The sequence below is a fragment of the Hyperolius riggenbachi genome, chromosome 7 (genome assembly GCF_040937935.1).
Source record: "Hyperolius riggenbachi isolate aHypRig1 chromosome 7, aHypRig1.pri, whole genome shotgun sequence".
Taxonomy (NCBI): Eukaryota; Metazoa; Chordata; class Amphibia; order Anura; family Hyperoliidae; genus Hyperolius; species Hyperolius riggenbachi.
In genome coordinates this window covers 49,332,510-49,352,816 of record NC_090652.1, presented here as the reverse complement: position 1 = coordinate 49,352,816, position 20,307 = coordinate 49,332,510, and the positions used below count along the sequence as shown (strand labels likewise).

Genomic DNA, 20,307 nt, shown 5'->3' with positions numbered 1-20,307 from the left:
TGATATGTCTTTTAATATGTGATGTATTTTGATACATTATCTATACTAGGTTAATAAAAGTGATTGATTTGCATGCACCTAAGAGTCAATCTTTTTTGTGGTGTAATATATTTGTCTTGTTGACATGGTGCATTTTTTGGAAATGATTATCATTATTATGGTTTTTTTTGATGAATATATTTGAGGTCTCCCTATGTATGCATCCACAACTTTGTTGTTTAATATTAAAAACATACTTACAGTATAGGTGCCACCAGTATAGGTGGATTGGTATAGGTGCCCCCAGTATAGGTAGTCTGGTACAGGTAGCAAGGCATAGGTGCCCCAATATAGGTAACCAGTTATAGGAGCCCCCAATATAGGTAGACAGGTATTGGTGACACTTTTCATGCAAAAGTTAGAATAGGTGAAATCTGAAAAAAATATTATATTCGCAGTTCAGCACACATTATCCACACAATAGTACAGTTCCTGATGAGTAGTGTTGGGCGAACATCTAGATGTTCGGGTTCGGGCCGAACAGGCCGAACATGGCCGCGATGTTCGGGTGTTCGAGCCGAACTCCGAACATAATGGAAGTCAATGGGGACCCGAACTTTCGTGCTTTGTAAAGCTTCCTTACATGCTACATACCCCAAATTAGCAGGGTATGTGCACCTTGGGAGTGGGTACAAGGGGAAAAAAATATTTGAAAAAGAGCTTATAGTTTTTGAGAAAATTGATTGTAAAGTTTCAAAGGATAAACTGTCTTTTAAATGTGGAAAATGTCATGTTTCTTTGCACAGGTAACATGCTTTTTTTCGCCATGCAGTCATAAATGTAATACAGAGAAGAGGTTCCACGAAAAGGGACCGGTAACGCTAACCCAGCACCAGCAGCAGCACACGTGATGGAACAGGAGGAGGCGCAGGAGGAGAAGGCCACGCTTTGTGAGAGACAACAACCCTGGCCTTGCATGAGGACAAGAAGCGTGCGGATAGCATGCTTTGTACCACCATGCAGTCATAAATGTAATAAAGATAAGTGGTTCAATAAACAGGGACCACGCGGCAACGCTAACCCAGCAGCAGCAGACGTGATGGAACAGGAGGAGGCGCAGGAGGAGAAGGCCACGCTTTGTGAGACACAACAACCCAGGCCTTGCATGAGGACAAGAAGCGTGCGGATAGCATGCTTTGTACCGCCATGCAGTCATAAATGTAATAAAGATAAGTGGTTCAATAAACAGGGACCACGCGGCAACGCTAACCCAGCAGCAGCAGACGTGATGGAACAGGAGGAGGCGCAGGAGGAGAAGGCCACGCTTTGTGAGACACAACAACCCAGGCCTTGCATGAGGACAAGAAGCGTGCGGATAGCATGCTTTGTACCGCCATGCAGTCATAAATGTAATAAAGATAAGTGGTTCAATAAACAGGGACCACGCGGCAACGCTAACCCAGCAGCAGCAGACGTGATGGAACAGGAGGAGGCGCAGGAGGAGAAGGCCACGCTTTGTGAGACACAACAACCCAGGCCTTGCATGAGGACAAGAAGCGTGCGGATAGCATGCTTTGTACCGCCATGCAGTCATAAATGTAATAAAGATAAGTGGTTCAATAAACAGGGACCACGCGGCAACGCTAACCCAGCAGCAGCAGACGTGATGGAACAGGAGGAGGCGCAGGAGGAGAAGGCCACGCTTTGTGAGACACAACAACCCAGGCCTTGCATGTGGACAAGAAGAGTGCGGATAGCATGCTTTGTACCGCCATGCAGTCATAAATGTAATAAAGATAAGTGGTTCAATAAACAGGGACCACGCGGCAACGCTAACCCAGCAGCAGCAGACGTGATGGAACAGGAGGAGGCGCAGGAGGAGAAGGCCATGCTTTTTGAGACACAACAACCCAGGCCTTGCATGAGGACAAAAAGCGTGCGGATATAGCAGCAATGCTTTTTGCCGCCATGCAGTCATAAATGTAATACAGATGAGAGGTTCAATAAACAGGGACCGGAAACGCTACACCATCCCAGATGTTCATTGGTCATGTTACTTGGTTGGGGTCCTGGAGTGTTGCATAGTCATTTCCAATCCAGGATTGATTCATTTTAATTTGAGTCAGACGGTCTGCATTTTCTGTGGAGAGGCGGATACGCCGATCTGTGACGATGCCTCCGGCAGCACTGAAACAGCGTTCCGACATAACGCTGGCTGCCGGGCAAGCCAGCACCTCTATTGCGTACATTGCCAGTTCGTGCCAGGTGTCTAGCTTCGATACCCAATAGTTGAAGGGTGCAGATGGATTGTTCGACACAACTACGTCATCTGACATGTAGTCCTTGACCATCTTCTCCAGGCGATCGGTGTTGGAGGTGGATCTGCACGCTTGCTGTTCAGTGGGCTGCTGCTGCATGGGTGTCAGAAAATTTTCCCACTCCAAGGACACTGCCGATACCATTCCCTTTTGGGCACTAGCTGCGGCTTGCGTTGTTTGCTGCCCTCCTGGTCGTCCTGGGTTTGCGGAAGTCAGTCTGTCGGCGTACAACTGGCTAGAGGAGGGGGAGGATGTCAATCTCCTCTCTAAAGTCTCCACAAGGGCCTGCTGGTATTCTTCCATTTTGACCTGTCTGACTCTTTCTTCAAGCAGTTTTGGAACATTGTGTTTGTACCGTGGATCCAGAAGGGTATAAACCCAGTAATTGGTGTTGTCCAGAATGCGCACAATGCGTGGGTCGCGTTCAATGCAGTCTAGCATGAATTGAGCCATGTGTGCCAGAGTCCTACCAGAATCCTCATCATCCTCTTGTGAGCGTTGTGATAGTTGTTGTGATGCATCATAGTCGTCACCTTCCTCCTGGTCTGCTTCTGCTGACCATTCGCGCTGAATTGTGGAAGTCCAACGTGCACCGCTCTGGCCCTCGTCAGTGGTGGCATGAAATTCCTGCTCCAACTCCAGCTGTTCCTCCTCCTCTTCTTCGTCATAGCTGCTGGGGCCAGCGTTCCCTGAGGCGGATGGCCTGATGTTGGTACCATCACGCTGATCGTTTTCTCCTTCAGATTCCCCCAGTTGCATCATGACAGCTGTTTCCTTGATTTTCAACATTGACCTCTTCAGTAAACACAGCAGTGGTATGGTAATGCTGACTGAAGAGTTGTCACTGCTCACAAGCAACGTGGATTGCTCAAAATTTTGGAGGACTTGGCAGAGGTCCAACATGTTGGCCCAATCGGATCCACAGAAGCTTGGCAGCTGTCCGGATGCGCCTCGGTACTGCGCCGTCATGTACTGGACCACTGCACTCTTCTGCTCGCAAAAGCGTGCTAGCATGTGCAGCGTAGAATTCCAGCACGTAGGGACATCACACAGCAAGCGATGGTGGGGGAGATTGAAGCGCTCCTGCATCTTGGCGAGTGCCCCCGAAGCAGTACTGGAATTTCTACAATGTTTGGCCACTCGACGCACCTTCAACAGAAGATCGGCCACGCCTGGGTATGTCCTCAGGAACCGCTGAACTACTAGGTTCATCACGTGCGCCAGGCAAGGGATGTGTGTCAGCTTAGCCAACCTTAAAGCGCGAATGAGATTACTCCCATTATCACACACAACCATGCCCGGTTTCAGGTCCAGCGGTGCAAGCCACAAATCCGTCTGTTCCTTTATTCCCTTCCAAATTTCCTCCCCTGTGTGCTGCTTATCCCCAAGGCAGATCAGCTTCAGCAACGCTTGCTGACGCATGCCAACAGCTGTGCTGCACTGCTTCCACGATCCTACTGCTGCTGGGTTAGTGTTTCCGGATGAGGTACAGCTTTGAGATGCGTTGGAGGAGAAGGAGTCAGAGAGGTAGGTGCTGCTGTTGTTATCCAGTGGGAGGGACGGCGGTGCAGCTGTTTGCGGCGTGGGCAACACCCGCGCCGTAGCAGGTGAGGAATCGCTGCCAGGCTCCACAAGGTTCACCCAGTGCGCGGTAAGGGAGATGTATCGACCCTGGCCGAACGCACTCGTCCAGGTGTCAGTGGTGAGGTGAACCTTGCAGGCAACGGCATTCTTCAAGCTTCGGGTTATTTTGCTGACCACGTGCTCATGCAACTCAGGCACTGCAGAGCGCGCAAAGTGGTAGCGGCTGGGAACCACGTAACGTGGGATGGCCACTGACATCATGCCCTTGAAGCTGTTTGTCTCCACCACTCGATATGGCAGCATTTCGCAGGCCAGAAGCTTGGCTATGCTGGCTGTTACTGCCACGGCCCGGGGGTCATTTGCTGGCAATTTCCTCTTGCGCTCAAACATCTCAAGCACAGACAACTGAACCGTAGCGCTGCACACGGAAGGGCTGTTGGTTGTTGTGTTTGATGAACACTGGGAGACCTCAAGAGCACTACTCCGGAAAGTGACAGTGTCAGCGTCGTGTGATGTTTGTGAATGTTGTGAACCACGCAATGGCTGGGCTACTGCTGCTGCTGAGGCGGGTCTGGTGGTGAGTCTGGTGAACCCAAGGGAGGCAGTGTTGCTGGTACCCTGTCCTGCCGCGTTTGCCCACAGAGTGGGATGTTTGGATAGCATGTGGCGGCTCATGCTGGTGGTGGAGAGGTTGTTAATACTTTTCCCCCTGCTCAGGCGGGTCTTGCACACCTTGCAAATCGCCATGGTAACATCCTCAGTGCAGTCTTCAAAGAAAGCCCAGACTTTGGAGCACCTGCCTTGCTGGCGATTTCTGTTTGCTCCTCTTTTGCCTCTCACTTGAACTTCCACGCTTGTGGTGCCTGAAATTGCGCGCCGCCTACCTTGTGGCACAAGGCGAACTCGTGCAGCAGTGGGTTCTTCAACAGACTCATCTGTGCTGCTGCTACGACGGCGATGTTCTCGGTCACAAACAAAATCTGGGTCTATGTCCACATTGTCCATACCCTCCTCTTCCATCTCCTCAAACTCGTCATATGTCATTGTGGGGGGCCGCCGCCGTGGAGTAGAGCTCCCCAGAACAACTTCTGCGCAGCTCACTCCAACGTCGTCTTCCAGATCTTGTCGGCCGACCTCCTGCAATTGCAACCCCTCCTGCCCAACTTGCTCTGGGATTTGGGTTTCCGAGTCCTCCTCGGACTCGCCTTGTATTTCAGTGCGCGGTGCATTTCCCACAGTTAATGGTTGTGAATCCGGGCACAACATTTCTGGCTGTTCCTCCATTGACCTTTGAAAGGTGGAAGTTTGTTGGGCTGGGAATAGCTCCTGCGAATACCCCATTGTGTCCTGAGGTAATTCATCGGACTGGTTATCTGGCAGTTGTGTGCGTGGTGTCGCTGCCGGTTGTGTCAGCTTTGTGCCCACTGGCTCCTTGTAACTGGCTGAGGACTCGGACCTCGTGCGTGATGTGCTGGTGCTGCTTAACCCACTGCTGGACGCTTGAGAGGTCATCCAAGTAATTATCTGGTCCTGTTCTTTTGGATTTGTGAGGGTTGTTGTCCTGGACAACATGGGCGGTATTGAGTGGGTTTTCTTGGGTGCTCCCCTGTGGCCTGTACGTAAACCGTCAGGGGAAACACCTCTTCCCTTGCCCCTTCCTCTTTCACCGGATTTCTTCCTCATTTCACTTATCCTTACAGTACACGCTGACTGGCAGCAGTACAGTGGCAGTACAGAAATGCTATACAGTACCACTATTCCCAGCAGCGACACAGAACACAATGCTATACAGTGGCGGGTGAGCGGTGTACCACTATTCCCAGCAGCGACACAGAGCACAATGCTATACAGTGGCGGGTGAGCGGTGTACTACTGTTCCCAGGCCCAGCAGACACAGAGTGGAAGTAAACACAATGCTATATAGTCTGGCTGAGCCGTGTACACAGAGTGGCAGTACACACAATGCTATATAGTCTGGCTGAGCGGTGTACACAGAGTGGCAGTACACACAATGCTATATAGTCTGGCTGAGCGGTGTACACAGAGTGGCAGTACACACAATGCTATATAGTCTGGCTGAGCGGTGTACACAGAGTGGCAGTACACACAATGATATATAGTCTGGCTGAGCCGTGTACACAGAGTGGCAGTACACACAATGCTATATAGTCTGGCTGAGCCGTGTACACAGAGTGGCAGTAAACAATGCTATATATAGCGTGGCTGAGCGAGGTACACAGTGGCAGTACACACAATGCTATATAGTCTGGCTGAGCGGTGTACACAGAGTGGAAGTACACACAATGCTATATAGTCTGGCTGAGCCGTGTACACAGAGTGTCAGTAAACAATGCTATATATAGCGTGGCTGAGCGAGGTGCACAGTGGCAGTACACACAATGCTATATAGTCAGGCTAAGCCGTGTACACAGAGTGTCAGAAAACACAATGCTATATATAGCGTGGCTGAGCGAGGTGCACAGTGGCAGTACACACAATGCTATATAGCCAGGCTAAGCCGTGTACACAGAGTGTCAGAAAACACAATGCTATATATAGCGTGGCTGAGCGAGGTACACAGTGGCAGTAAACAATGCTATATATAGTGTGGCTGAGCGAGCGGTGTACTACTGTTCCCAGCAGCGACACACAATGACTGGGGGGGACCCTGGCTAGCGTGGCTGGAGAGCGAACTACCCTGCCTGCCTACCCAAAGCTAAACCCACAGAGAAATGGCGGAGATATGATGTGGTTCGGGTATTTATTTACCCGAACCACGTGACCGTTCGGCCAATCAGAGCGCGTTCGGGCCCGAACCACGTGACCCGTTCGGCCAATCACAGCGCTAGCCGAACGTTCGGGGAACGTTCGGCCATGCGCTCTTAGTTCGGCCATGTGGCCGAACGGTTTGGCCGAGCACCGTCAGGTGTTCGGCCGAACTCGAACATCACCCGAACAGGGTGATGTTCTGCAGAACCCGAACAGTGGCGAACACTGTTCGCCCAACACTACTGATGAGTCACGAGGGAGTGACGAAACTAGTCGGGCGGGGATTGGACGCACCAGGAAGTTGCCGGCGGCGTGATACGGGAATATCTACAGAGAGCAGTTTGGCCCAGCCTGGCTAACGGGGGAGAGCCCGTGGAACAAAACTCTGTGCCTTATAAACATCTAGGAACATGTGAGTGAGTTATTTTAATAAAGTATAAGTGGTTTTAAACTGATTTACGCTATGGGAGGTTTTTAATTCGAGGTATGGACAAGTATCAAGTGGAATGTGTAAAGTGGCATAAGGACCAGGACCTGAAGTGCTGAGGTTTCCTGGAATAGAGCGCTATTTGACCAGTCTGGCAGTGGTCGCACTGCGTTTGGTGAGTGCGTTTCCTGTTGGGTGTTTCTGGTGGTGGAACTAAGAAGAGACTACATCTAAAGAATTTTCCATTTGAGTGACTTGTAATTCAATGTACTATTGTGTGGATAATGTGCGCTGAACTGCGAATATAAAATCTGTGTGAAGTACTTGCTATACTTAGTGAGAGCGCACTCTACACTGGACTGTCATCCTAATAACCAGAGCGCCTTGAATTAATATTGAAAAAAATATTGTCTACATTTTTGATATTTCTTTCCCTTTAAGGGGCCCACACAGGAGCTGTGGAACCCACTGGACAGTACCAACGTTACTTCCACTGCCTTACAGGGAGAGACTTTTACCAGCACTATCAGAGCTGCACCTAGCATCCCGTGTGTCACAATGAACTGCTTTGCACTACATATCTCACGAAAAGTATAGCGTTATTACCACTTGCACATTGGGCAAATAAGGAGGATGGAGTACTAGGTGGTATTACACTATCTTCATGGTTATTTAGTAGGTGATATATATATATATATATATATATATATATATATATATATATATATATATATATATATATATATATATATATATATATATTGGAATGTACAAAATTTTGGTTGCGTGTGGTTGCCTAGAATGTCTACAGCTGAGACAAAGTTATGGCGTATTTGCCTTTAAGGGATAACCTGTGTGCATATATTTATATGTAACATCTACTGTCAAGTTATTCTTTGACTTGCAACCTTTTAAAAGAAACCTTCTCATATTAATAAATAGCAGGTGGTTGAACAGCATATACTGGTCGTGTGTTGTTTTTCTTGGTAACATTTACCAATGTCTTACTATCATGATCCTTACCACTGTAAAAAAAATTCCATTTTCATCTGGCACTAAATTCACAATGGTATTTATCCTTTAGACAAATATCGGCTTCATCTGACACCCATTTATCCCTGGCCTCCATTTCATGCATGCCTTTACACTGTTTATAACAGTTTATAAAATACTTTAACATTTAACAACACAAATATTTAATAAAGAAACAGTATTCTATATTTCGTACATGAAAGCAACTTTTTCTATCTATCTATCTATCTATCTATCTATCTATCTATCTATCTATCTATCTATCTATCTATCTATCTATTGTAATGATTGGTGTCAGCACACAGAGAGAATCTGATTATTGATGATCTGCAGAATCATCAATAATACAGATGTATACTTGATTATGGATGATCTGCAGAATCACCAATAATACAAGTATGGCTAACCTCTGGACACCTAATGAAGTGTAAGAGTTTGGTGTAACTGTAGGCTATCTCCCGTGAGGTGGGAGATACGGGCAGCTTGGCCAGGAACCACCTGAGGGGCAGGTGGCCCTGGGCTGTGCAGGGACTATCTCTTTGAGAGAGGAGATAGAGATAATCTGGCAGCCAGTGATTACCTGGTAAACTGGAAATCAGACTGTACTGCAGCCAGGGGACTCCAATGGGATAGAGGCCACTGGCTGCACTGCAGGAAGGACTCTCTGATGAGCAAGAGGTCCTTGCAGCTAGCTGACACTGGGTGGAATAGTGTCACGGGTAGTACAGACAGACTAAACACTCGAGGGATGAGTGACAGCCAGAAGGGTCGGGCAGGCCAGGTCGGCAACACCCGAGCAAATGGTCATAACAGATATAAATCACAATCCTAGTCTGGGGTGTGAGGTCCTTGGTCTCGACACCCAGGAACTAGTCTAATGAATAACACAGCATCCTATGCTTGGGTGTGAGGTCCTTGGTCTCAACACCCTGGAACTGGTCTAGAGTATAACACAGTAATGACACAGTAATCCTAAGCTTGGGTGTGAGGTCCTTAGTCTCAACACCCTTGAACTGGTCTAAAGTATAACACAGCAATGACACAGTATCCCTAAGCTTGGGTGTGAGGTCCTTGGTCACAACACCCCGGAACTGGTCTAAAGTATATAACACAGCAATGACACAGTATCCCTAAGCTTGGGTGTGAGGTCCTTGGTCACAACCCCCCAGAACTGGTCTAAAGTATAACACAGCAATGACACAGTATCCCTAAGCTTGGGTGTGAGGTCCTTGGTCACAACACCCCGGAACTGGTCTAAAGTATAACACAGCAATTACACAGTATCCCTAAGCTTGGGTGTGAGGTCCTTGGTCACAACACCCCGGAACTGGTCTAAAGTATAACACAGCAATGACACAGTATCCCCAAGCTTGGGTGTGAGGTCCTTGGTCACAACACCCCGGAACTGGTCTAAAGTATATAACACAGCAATGACACAGTATCCCTAAGCTTGGGTGTGAGGTCCTTGGTCACAACACCCCGGAACTGGTCTAAAGTATAACACAGCAATTACACAGTATCCCTAAGCTTGGGTGTGAGGTCCTTGGTCACAACACCCCGGAACTGGTCTAAAGTATAACACAGCAATGACACAGTATCCCCAAGCTTGGGTGTGAGGTCCTTGGTCACAACACCCCGGAACTGGTCTAAAGTATATAACACAGCAATGACACAGTATCCCTAAGCTTGGGTGTGAGGTCCTTGGTCACAACCCCCCAGAACTGGTCTAAAGTATAACACAGCAATGACACAGTATCCCTAAGCTTGGGTGTGAGGTCCTTGGTCACAACACCCCGGAACTGGTCTAAAGTATAACACAGCAATTACACAGTATCCCTAAGCTTGGGTGTGAGGTCCTTGGTCACAACACCCCGGAACTGGTCTAAAGTATAACACAGCAATGACACAGTATCCCCAAGCTTGGGTGTGAGGTCTTTGGTCACAACACCCCGGAACTGGTCTAAGATATAACACAAGAGTAATCTGGCTAAGTGTGAATTCCCAGGTCCTCCTGGTCCTAACACACTGTGGGATCTGATTGAGGTCTGAGTGCTTACACGTAAGTATTCGCAACGGCAGACAACCAGCAACTGACAAGCAAGATCTATATATACTTGCAGTGCTGTGCAGCTCCGCCCGAGCCACTCAGCCAATCCAGAGTCCAGCTGGGATCAGCTGATCGGCCTGATCAGCTGATTCCCCTTCTGCTGGTATAAATGTCCTGTCGCCTGGCGCGCACACGTGTAGTTATCCATCTGTGTGCACTAGAAGGTCCAGACAAACCAGACACATGTTGCTGTGTGGAAACCGCCGGTCTGAACGCGGAGACAGCCGCCAGACCACGCGGCGGCATCTCCGCTATTCATTACATCTATCTATCGATTTCCAAGGATTTTTTCAGGTGGATTTTGGGAGCTCATTAACCAGCAAATGAGAAAAAATATAATGTTCTTAGTAACGTATTATTAATAATCCCAACATTTGCATAGATTTTCTCCTGTTGAACTCACAGTGCTTGAGATACAAAGAGAGAACCGAGAGCCCAATATAGTGTAGTATGTACTGGTATTAGAGTGGATTGATGGCAGAGTAAATGCAGTTATACTCACAAAGCAGGGTTACCTCAAAGACAACCACTGTAAATACAGGTGGGGAGATTAAATCGGATCCGAGATGAAAAACTAACTATAACAAGTAACTTGTCTATATATCTTATCTAAAGTTTAGATGGTTTACACAGCAAAGCTACCTGCAAACTGCTTAAATAGAATATGATTCTTTCTTCCTGTGATACAATGACAGCAGCCATGTTGTTTGTAAACATTAGACAGAGGCAGGCTTATCTGCATCTTGAGCAAAAAAACCTAACCCCCTCCTCCTCCCTCCTCCCCTCTCCCTCTGAAATCTCTGGCTAGTAATACCTCCCCCTACTCCTGCCCAGACTGAGCTCCCATGAGCCCTTGCTACTGTCTGAAAGTGCCTTGGCTCTCTGAAAACCTGTGGGCGTGGCTTGTTTAGTTTATAGGGAATTAAAGTATTAAAAAAAAAGAAAAAAAGTATTTGGCTTGAGGAATGCCCTATAAACAATAGGAAAGGAACACAATTATTCTATGAGTAAAAGTTCATCTCGGATCCACTTTAAACCTGTCCCCACTCAGGATTAAGAAGTAGCTCTCCGTAGAAATGAAAAAGGGGGGTAACACCCCTCCACCTGGGGTGGACTTGTACACGGTAGGAACAGAGGCGTTAGAAGTATAAAACATTTAAAAGTAGAGGAGGCAGTGGTGGACTTACTTACTCCAAACAGACACAAGGAAAAGCTGATGTAATATTAACAAAAATGTATTATATACTCCAGGGGATCAATGCAATGGGTTCGCAGGAATGACTCTGCTTCATCAGGCAGTAAGTAGGAGCATATACGATGCAGGTCTGGGTAGGAACCAATCGCCTATGGGCTGCAGCCACTAAAGGTGCACTCAGTAGGCAGTAGCAGTGTTAGTGAATCTTGCCCAAGGACTCCTTACTAAATAGGTGCTGGCTTACTGAATAGGTAGGCCTGAGTTTTTCACTTTAGCAGCTGCATTCTGACCACAGAGCGAGTGCCAGACTCATGTTAGGACCTAACCTGAGTACCAGGTGTCATCATGAGGTGGGTGGCAGTGGAATGTCAACACAAATGACCCTTCATGTGGGATCGAGGCTCAGTTCACAGAAGCCATTGAAGCCATTTCAGTCCCTCGCTGCAGCTCCAGTCCTCCTTGGTGTCCCGATAGCCTCCCAAAAAGATCGGTGACCCACCGGTGGGTCACCACTTCACCACATGCACCTCACTGGGTGCGTACTACACCTGTGCAGTACAACTGTGAAGGGGCACTATGCCCCAGATGATGTGGACGCACGGGCACAAGTGCCTGATGCAGAAGAGCTGACTCGCTGCTGGGTTGTCGAGCTTTTCAGGGGGCCAGCGGGACACCGAGGCAGACAAGCGCTGCATCGAAAAACATTCAGAGCAGGCACTGAACTGTTCACACGCCCCGAACTGACTGTTTAGTCTATGGCTCATTGTGAACTGATCCTCACTGAGGGCTAACAGCCTAAACCTGCCTGACAGCTCTTTTTCAACACAAATATGTCCTGCTCTGTTATATGGCACAGTTTAGAGATGGTATCAAAAACCTTCCAAGCAGTAAAATATAAAAAGGACTCTCAGAGCTGAAGTCTATGGAGAATACACAGATTCACTTATGTAGGATTGTATTGTTCCATGCTGTGATCTGATTTGAGATGGACTCACCTGTGGTCAGTATGATCAGAGCAGTGAGGGCTCCCATTTCTGTACAGAGGATGAATATCAGCTATGGTCTCTTCTCTCCTGTGCAAGGAGGAAATGTCTGATAATTTTGTCTCCTGTGGTTCTTCCTCGTTCCTCAGAGTGATGACACATAGCCTGCAGGGTTATGAGCATGGGACCTGTACCCCGAGGTGGACACCTGACATTGATGTGTGGTGTGTGTATGTATATATATATATATATACTCACAAAAATGTTGTTGTCCACCCACTTTTTTTAAACTTGACTCACAATCAGTCACTGACCAAGTTTGCGAGCTTTGGGGCCCTTGGCATCAATAATGTGAGATTGAAAGCAGTTACATTTTCCCAATTAAAATCAAGCCAGCAAATCTCTGATTGGCTGTTTGTAAGTCTGCTCTGTGATGATCTGCTCAGCTGCCTGTGCAGGCAGGCAGCTTTTTGACCATTGTTTGGGTTTGCATGCTGCAGGACTCTGGAAAGAAGAGCTTCTGTCAGTTTTGCAGCTTGTGCTTGCTGAGGAATTTGCATACGTTGTCATGCAAATTGCCTGGCCACATTCAATGGAGGCGTGTACTATAAGTACTATGTGTGTCCCACAATGCTTTGCTGTTCATATGGATTCCTTCCTGTGAAACACTCTGGAGAGTGTCAGCCATGCTCTTTGTTTGAAGTTCAGCTTAGAGTAATTCCTGGAAAACTGCACTAGGCAGGTTTCCTTAGTGCAGTCAGGATTGCTTATCTGTTTGTTTGTTCTGTTGCCATTGTCCTGTCCCAATGGTGGTCGACAGGAAATGGTTCTGATCTCTGTTCTTGGAGTAGCGGTTGCTACCAGCTATCTCTTCTGATCTGTCTCATTGGATCGCGCTAGCCACTTTTCGCTAGCGCTGTGGATCCTTCTGTTCTGTCTCATTGGATCGCGCTAGCCACTTTTCGCTAGCGCTGTGGATCCTTCTGTTCTGTCTCCTTGGATCGCGCTAGCCACTTTTCGCTAGCGCTGTGGATCGTTCTGTTCTGTCTACCGGGATCGCGCTAGCCACTTTCCGCTAGTGCTGTGGATCCTTCTGTTCTGCTACTCTGTACCTGGATCGCGCTAGTCACTTTCGCTAGTGCTGTGGATCCTATCTCCCGCCTGTTCCTGTTTTCGTGTGTCTGTCTTGTCTGCTACGAGCGCTTGCTGGAGGCTCGGTGAGGTAACCGTTGAGCAAGCGCTCGCGTCCTCTGTTTCATGTTTGTCTGTCAATGGTTAGTTAGGCGTGCTTGTCTCTATTGTGCTTATCACGTGGAGACCACTCATAACCGCGTGCACTGTTGCGAATGAGTGCGGTGTCTGCGGTTAGCTAGCGTTTGTTATTTTCCGTATCTCCTCATTGTATTATTTGCTGTGCCTTTGCTAACCTCGTATTCTGTTCTGATCTGCCTTGTGTCACGTCTGGCGATCGCACCTCTCGCGATCGCGTTCCTGTTTCATATCTGCTGTTGTGTGTGCACTGTCGTGGGGTGGCGACTAGGTTGGCGCACACACATACAACCTGTCCCTTTGCTCGTCTCATTCGCAATCGCCTCTCTTGCGATTGCGTTCTGCGCTTCGTACAATTCCTGTCTGGCATTTGTGGAGGTACAGAGGATTGGTTCCTCTGCACTCCCCAGCGCCATCTGCCGACAGGAATTTTCCCTCTACGGGTGCGTAGCACCTTTTGCTGGGTGCCTGCAAATATGCGCTTGTGGAGGATTTCCGCCGTGTCAGCGCACGCGTTGTGCGCTGATCACGGAGAAAGTTCCACAATCGTTACATGCTCCTTTTGTAAATTTTAACCCCAGTCACCCAGTGACCGACTTTACCAGGTTTGAGAACCCTGCACTGTAATAGGTGACTTTTGATTGGCTGTTGTATGCTCTGCCCACTAGAGATGGGCCGAACGGTTCGCCGGCGAACGGTTCCAGGCGAACTTTGGGGGTTCGCGTTCGCCTGCATCAGGCGAACTTTTGCGGAAGTTCGATTCGCCCCATAATGCTGTATTGAGCAAAATTTTTAGCCTCCATTTCACTGTCAGCAGACATGTTATTGTCAAACACACTGCTTTCAGTGCTGGAGAACCCGCCCACCCTCCTTTCAAGCTAGGTCCCTTTATACCATTTGACTCAGTTGTCTGCCTACACTAATTAGTTATGGGACAGCTGCTACACACTCTGCTAGGGAGATTTTAATTGGCCTCCCTCCCTCCTCCTCCCTCCTACCGGAGGGAGGAGGGTCTCTTCTGCCAGGGAATTATACTATTTTAAAAACCAGTATACATCATACCATAGCCGGGAATTGAACCCAGATCTCACTGTGTGGTGGGCACGTCACCCTAAGCACTGTACCACTACAGTAGTAAGTGAAGCTAGCCTAAAATGTACCATTTATGCTCAACGCAATAGAACCATTAGGTTGCTTAAAGGAGAACTGTAGTGAGAGGTATATGGAGGCTGCCATATTGATTTCCTTTTAAGCTATACCAGTTGCCTGGCAGCCCTGCTGATCTATTTGGCTGCAGTAATAATAATAATCCAAACATTTGTATAGCGCTTTTCTCCTGTTGGACTCAAAGCGCTCAAGAGCTGCAGCCACAGGGACGCGCTCAAGAGGCCACCCTGCAGTGTTAGGGAGTCTTGCCTTGAACTCCTTACTGAATAGGTACTTGACCTAGCCAGGATTCAAACCCTGGTCTCCCATGTCAAAGGCAGAGCCCTTAACCAGTACACTATCCAGCCACTGTAGTGTGAATCACACCAGAAACAAGCATGCAGCTAATCTTGTCAGATCTTACAAAAATGTCAAACACCAGATCTGCTGCATGCTTGTTCAGGGTCTAGGGCTAAAAGTATTGGAGGCAGAGGATCTGCAGGATAGCCAGGTAACTGGTATTGCTTAAAAGGAAATCAATATGGTAGCCTCCATATACCTTTCACTACAGTTCTCCTTTAAGCAACCTAATGGTTCTATTGCATTGAGCATAAATGTTAAATTTTAGGCTAGCTTCACTTACTTCTGTAGTGGTACAGTGCTTAGGGTGACGTGCCCACCACACAGTGAGATCTGGGTTCGATTCCCAGCTATGGTATGATGTATACTCATGTATGTATCCCCAGCTATGGTATGATGTATACTCATGTATGTATTCCCAGCTATGGTATGATGTATACTGGTTTTTAAAATAGTATAATTCCCTGGCAGAAGAGTCCCTCCGGTAGGAGGGAGATCTCCCTAGCAGAGTGTGTAGCAGCTGTCCCATAACTAATTAGTGTAGGTAGGCAAATGGTATAAAGGACCTTGCTTGGAGGAGGGAGGGTGGGTCCTCCAGCAGTGATGTGTATTTCACTTAATTAGGTGTGGCTCCAGGTATTAGAGCTTTTGAAACATGTTTTCTATCATTTTTCCAGCTGATAGAATTTTTTAAAACTTTGAAAGTTCGCCTCCCCATTGAAGTCTATTGCGTTTTTTTTCGCGAACCGAACCTTTTGCGGAAGTTCGCGAACAGGGTTCGCGAACCTAAAATCGGAGGTTCGGCCCAACTCTACTGCCCACTTTCCTGAATATTAATTCCTGTCATTCAGTGTCCAACTGTGCCAAGTTTGAGAGCCCTGCCATTAGCAGTGTAAGAATGTCTGCAATGTCCCATTGAAAAAATTTGGTTGTTGGCACCTCCCACTTTTTCTACCTTGACACACAGTCACTCCGTGGCCAAGTGTGTGAGCTTTGGGGTTTATCAATCAAACAAATGTGGTTGGCTGTTCGTGGCTCCACCCTTTTTCAGAATTTTAACCACAGTCAGCTAATGGCTTCTGTCGTTAGCAGTATAAGAATGGCAACAATTTAAATATTCCCGTTGAAAATCAAGAGGTGAATTTTGATTGGCTGTTGTAGGCTCCACCCACTTTCCTGAATATTAATCTCATTCACCCAGTGACCAAGTGTGGCAAGTTTGAGAACCCTACCGTTAACAGTGTAAAAATGGCTGTAGTTTACAATTTCACATGAATGGCTGAACTTTAATTGGCTGTATTATGCTCCGCCCACTTTCCATGAATTTTTAACCTCAGTCACCAAGTGACCAAGTGTGCCAAGGTTGGGGACTATTCAATCCCTTAAACAGAAGGTATTTGCAATTATCCAGGTTGGAGTTAGCATTTGAGGTGTCCCACAGTGCATCACACAACTTCAATAATTACTAATATCTTCTGTTTTAAGAAGGCAAAGTGTTGCATAGAATAAGGAAGTTTTTTGATCTCTTTCAGCTCCATGCACACTCCTAGGAGTTCTGGTTCACCATGAGCTTGCTGGGCTATCTGTAACTCTCGGTAATTGTAGTCAGGGATGCTTATATACCCCCAATTACTATTCAAGTGGTCTCGAATTCGGGTTTGCAGAAATCTGGATTCGGTCATAATCACGACCACACTAACCAATTCGAATTCGCATTCGCGTCATGATTAGGCATAATATTCGTAATCATGAATGGCCTTTATATTGCTTCCAAAACTTATTTTATGGTAAATGATGCATAAAGCATCATGTTTTTTTTTAAAGAAAAAACGCAATTATGTGTGGTGGTATAATTAAAAAAAAAATGATGAAAAACATTTGTTTTCTGTATTTGTTTGTTTATTCTTCTTCACCATCTTCTTTTTTTCCTTCTTCTTCTTGGTGTGCTAAAGAGATTCCCAGCCACCTCATGTCCCCCTCTCGCTGACAGCAGGGGCCATGAACGGTCCATCAATCCAGGCCTGGTTGATCTTCAGGAATGTCAGCCTGTCCACACTCCACAGACTCTGGGGACAGACTAGAGCTCTTCTCCATGACCACGCCACCGGCCACACTGAAGCACCTCTCAGACAGCAGACTGGAAGGGGGGCAAGCCAGGATTTCCAGGGCGTACTGAGCCAGCTCCCTCCAGATCTCCAAGCACTTGACCCAGTACTCCATGGGGTCCAGGGCGTAGGAATAGGGATAGCAGCCATAGCAGTTGCTATGGGGCCCCAGGCCACTAGGGGGCCCCATCCTGGTAGCAGGAAACATATTTTTTTTTTTATTATAAAATTTCGTTTATTAACAGAGCAGGAAGAAAGCACCCTCCCCAAAGCCCCCTTTCCCAATGATCCTGGCTAAAATCTTGAAGCAGCAGCAGGCAAGTGAGAGGGGACTATTTTCTCACCAGTCTGCTGTATAGAATAGAATAGATGCCTCCCTTGCTGGCCCGACAATTAATGTAGTTCCGGCCAGGGAGGAGGAGGTGGTGTGCATGGAGGATTCCCTGATGCTGCTGTGCAGAGTGAGGAGCTTGTGTGTGACATACAGCTCCTAGGAGTGAGTGCAACCTCCTTTGCTTCTTTTTCCATGTGAGTGGAGAGAGCAGCGCTGCTGATGCAGCTTCTCTGGCTACTAATTACACTGTCAGCAAGTAGAGAGTAAGTGTAGAGGGGGTTGTAATGCTAACTTCTATTAGAAAAGATTAGAAAGGGGACAAAACGTGTAACCTGATGAGAGGTGTATTTGCTCACAGATCAGACACATGGCTGTAGCCCACCAGAAAAGAGTCCCCCATACACAATGCTGCATGTGGTGAGGAGCAGCTCTTTCAGCTGAGGGGCAAATGTATATTCACTTTCCATCAGACTGCACTTCTCACATTTTCCTTCACTTGACCATTACTAGCTGCCCAGTGCAAATTAGCATGTCCCCAAAAAATCCAGCATGCATGTACAACAGGGGCGTTTCTAGGGTCCTTGGAGATCGGGGGCACCTGTGGGCACCAGGCGGCAGTGGCGGATCTAGAGGGGTGCAGGCATGGCTAGTGCTATGGGCGCCAGTACACCATGGGCGCCATGCCTGCCCCCATGTTGTCTGCCACCTCCATGTACCTCCCGGAGCTCGATTCCTCTGGTCTCCCCTGCCCCCGCCCGCCGGCTCTCTCCCTGAGTTTAGATTAGCGGCAAGAGGAGAGAGAGAGTACACACACCATCCACCCATGCGTCAAATGCGGAAGTTACGTCATCAGCCACTTCCTGCATTTGAAGCGCATGGGGTGGGAAGTGTGCGCCCTCTCTGTCTCTCCTCTTGCCGCTAATCTAAACTCTAACAACAGGGACAGAGAGCCGGCAGGCAGGGGCGGGGGAGACCGTAGGAATCGAGAGGGATCACTATAGCAACACAGCCATAGGGGGGCCCTAGTACTGCGATGTGGGGGTCTGCAGAGGCTAGGGACCCACGGTGCCCCTCCCAAATGTGCAGATCACCTGCAGTAATAATAACGGCAGCTTAGCTGGAGTCACACTCTCCAGCGTGCATACAGGCTGCCCCGCCCCCCTTCCTCCCTTCTTCACCCAGCGTGCATGGAAGCTCTCCAAGCCTGTCATTTTGCAGCCTCTGAAGTCTGAAGACGACAGGTCAGTGTCCAGTGTCCCAGCAGAGAAAGAAAAGCAGTAGCTGGGGCAGCTTATCAGTGAATGTACACAGTGCTGACCGCAGGGGTCATCTGGGGAAGAGAGGGGGTGGGGGGACACAGACTCAGAGAAAGCATACTTAGTAAACCTGAGGGGGAGGTGGGAGTCTGGGAGACACATACTTTGGTAAAAGTGCAGTGTCTGAGGGACACTGGATCATCACTGTTTTTAATAAAAAGGAAAAATATCTGTGTTAAAAGTGACCTGTGCCAATTATTTGAATAGTGTCTGGTTCAAGGTCCCCTGGTCTTTATTTACCTTACAAGTAGTGATAGCCCAAAGTGTTCACTAGCAAACAGTTCACCATCTACCTACTTTCAGGCAAATGACTGGCAGTAGTACATATGCATAGACCGGGCTAGCAGACTGTCCTCAGAGGAGCTCACAATCTAATCCAACCATAGTCATAGTCTGATGTCCTACCATATTAATATATATTTATATAACTGACACTTTCAGCAGCACTTTCTGGCTACTGAAAATTAGTGTGTGGGGGGCAAGCAAAACTTTGCTATGGGGCCCTATGATTTCCAGCTACGCTCCTGCCAGGAGGCACAAGATGCGGAGGTGGCGGAAATCTAAGGTCTGACAGCTAGGAACAGAGAGCCGGGGGATGCGGTAGTGGTGAGCAATTAATTGGGAGGCAGTGACTACTTGATTAATTATCTGGAGGCATGTGACTATTTGGGGGGGCGCAATCTCAGTGTTTGCCACGGGCGCTATATTGCCTAGATACGCCTCTGCCAGGCGGGGAGTTATATGGCGCGCGGCGCGGCAAAAAATGGGCGTGGCCATGCGGTGAGTGGGCGTGGCCATGGGTGGTGCCAAATGTACATGAACTTAGCAGCGGTGTAAGCTACAGATAACGGGCCTGCCCATCGAAATATTGGATGGAGCCCCCTGTCCTTTATTTGGATAATTTACAATCAGTATAGGCATAGATCAAAGATGTATACGCACATACAATTTTGATTGGTCAATTACTGACCCCCAATTTTACCACCCCCATGCAGTAAGTGGGCCAACAGACAATGAATTTTATGAACAGAGCTAAAATTGGCTAATCAAAATTGTATGTGTGTACCAGGCTTTACAGCTAATACTGTACTGTATAATATAGCTGGTTTACAATCAGTAAAGTCACAGAGTAACACCTTACACTGTACACACTGGAGGTAAATCAGCACACAGTGCAGCAACTAGAGAACAGCGTATACTGTACATACTGTAGGCAGCAGAATTCACCACACTGCAGCTAGCGTGCCAAAAATATGAGGATCACGTTGTGCGGCGTGCTTATCGTGCCGCACTGAAAAATGGGTGGGCCATGGACCAGAATATAGGTGTGGTAACGGCCGGGTGGAAACAAATTTACATGAACCTAGCAATGGTGGGACATTA

The 20,307-nt window shown here is 47.8% G+C and overlaps 1 protein-coding gene across 1 annotated transcript in view; it reads right to left on the bottom strand.

Annotated features, from left to right (window-relative positions):
- The window catches only part of LOC137525511 (serine protease 33-like), a 117,146-nt gene extending 104,703 nt beyond the window's left edge, over window positions 1–12,443 (bottom strand). Inside the window, exon 1 of the mRNA XM_068246636.1 lies at window positions 12,407–12,443. Within this exon, the coding sequence (XP_068102737.1) occupies window positions 12,407–12,443 (37 nt within the window). The remainder of the gene's footprint in view (window positions 1–12,406) is intronic.
- Between the last annotated feature and the right edge of the window lie 7,864 nt (window positions 12,444–20,307).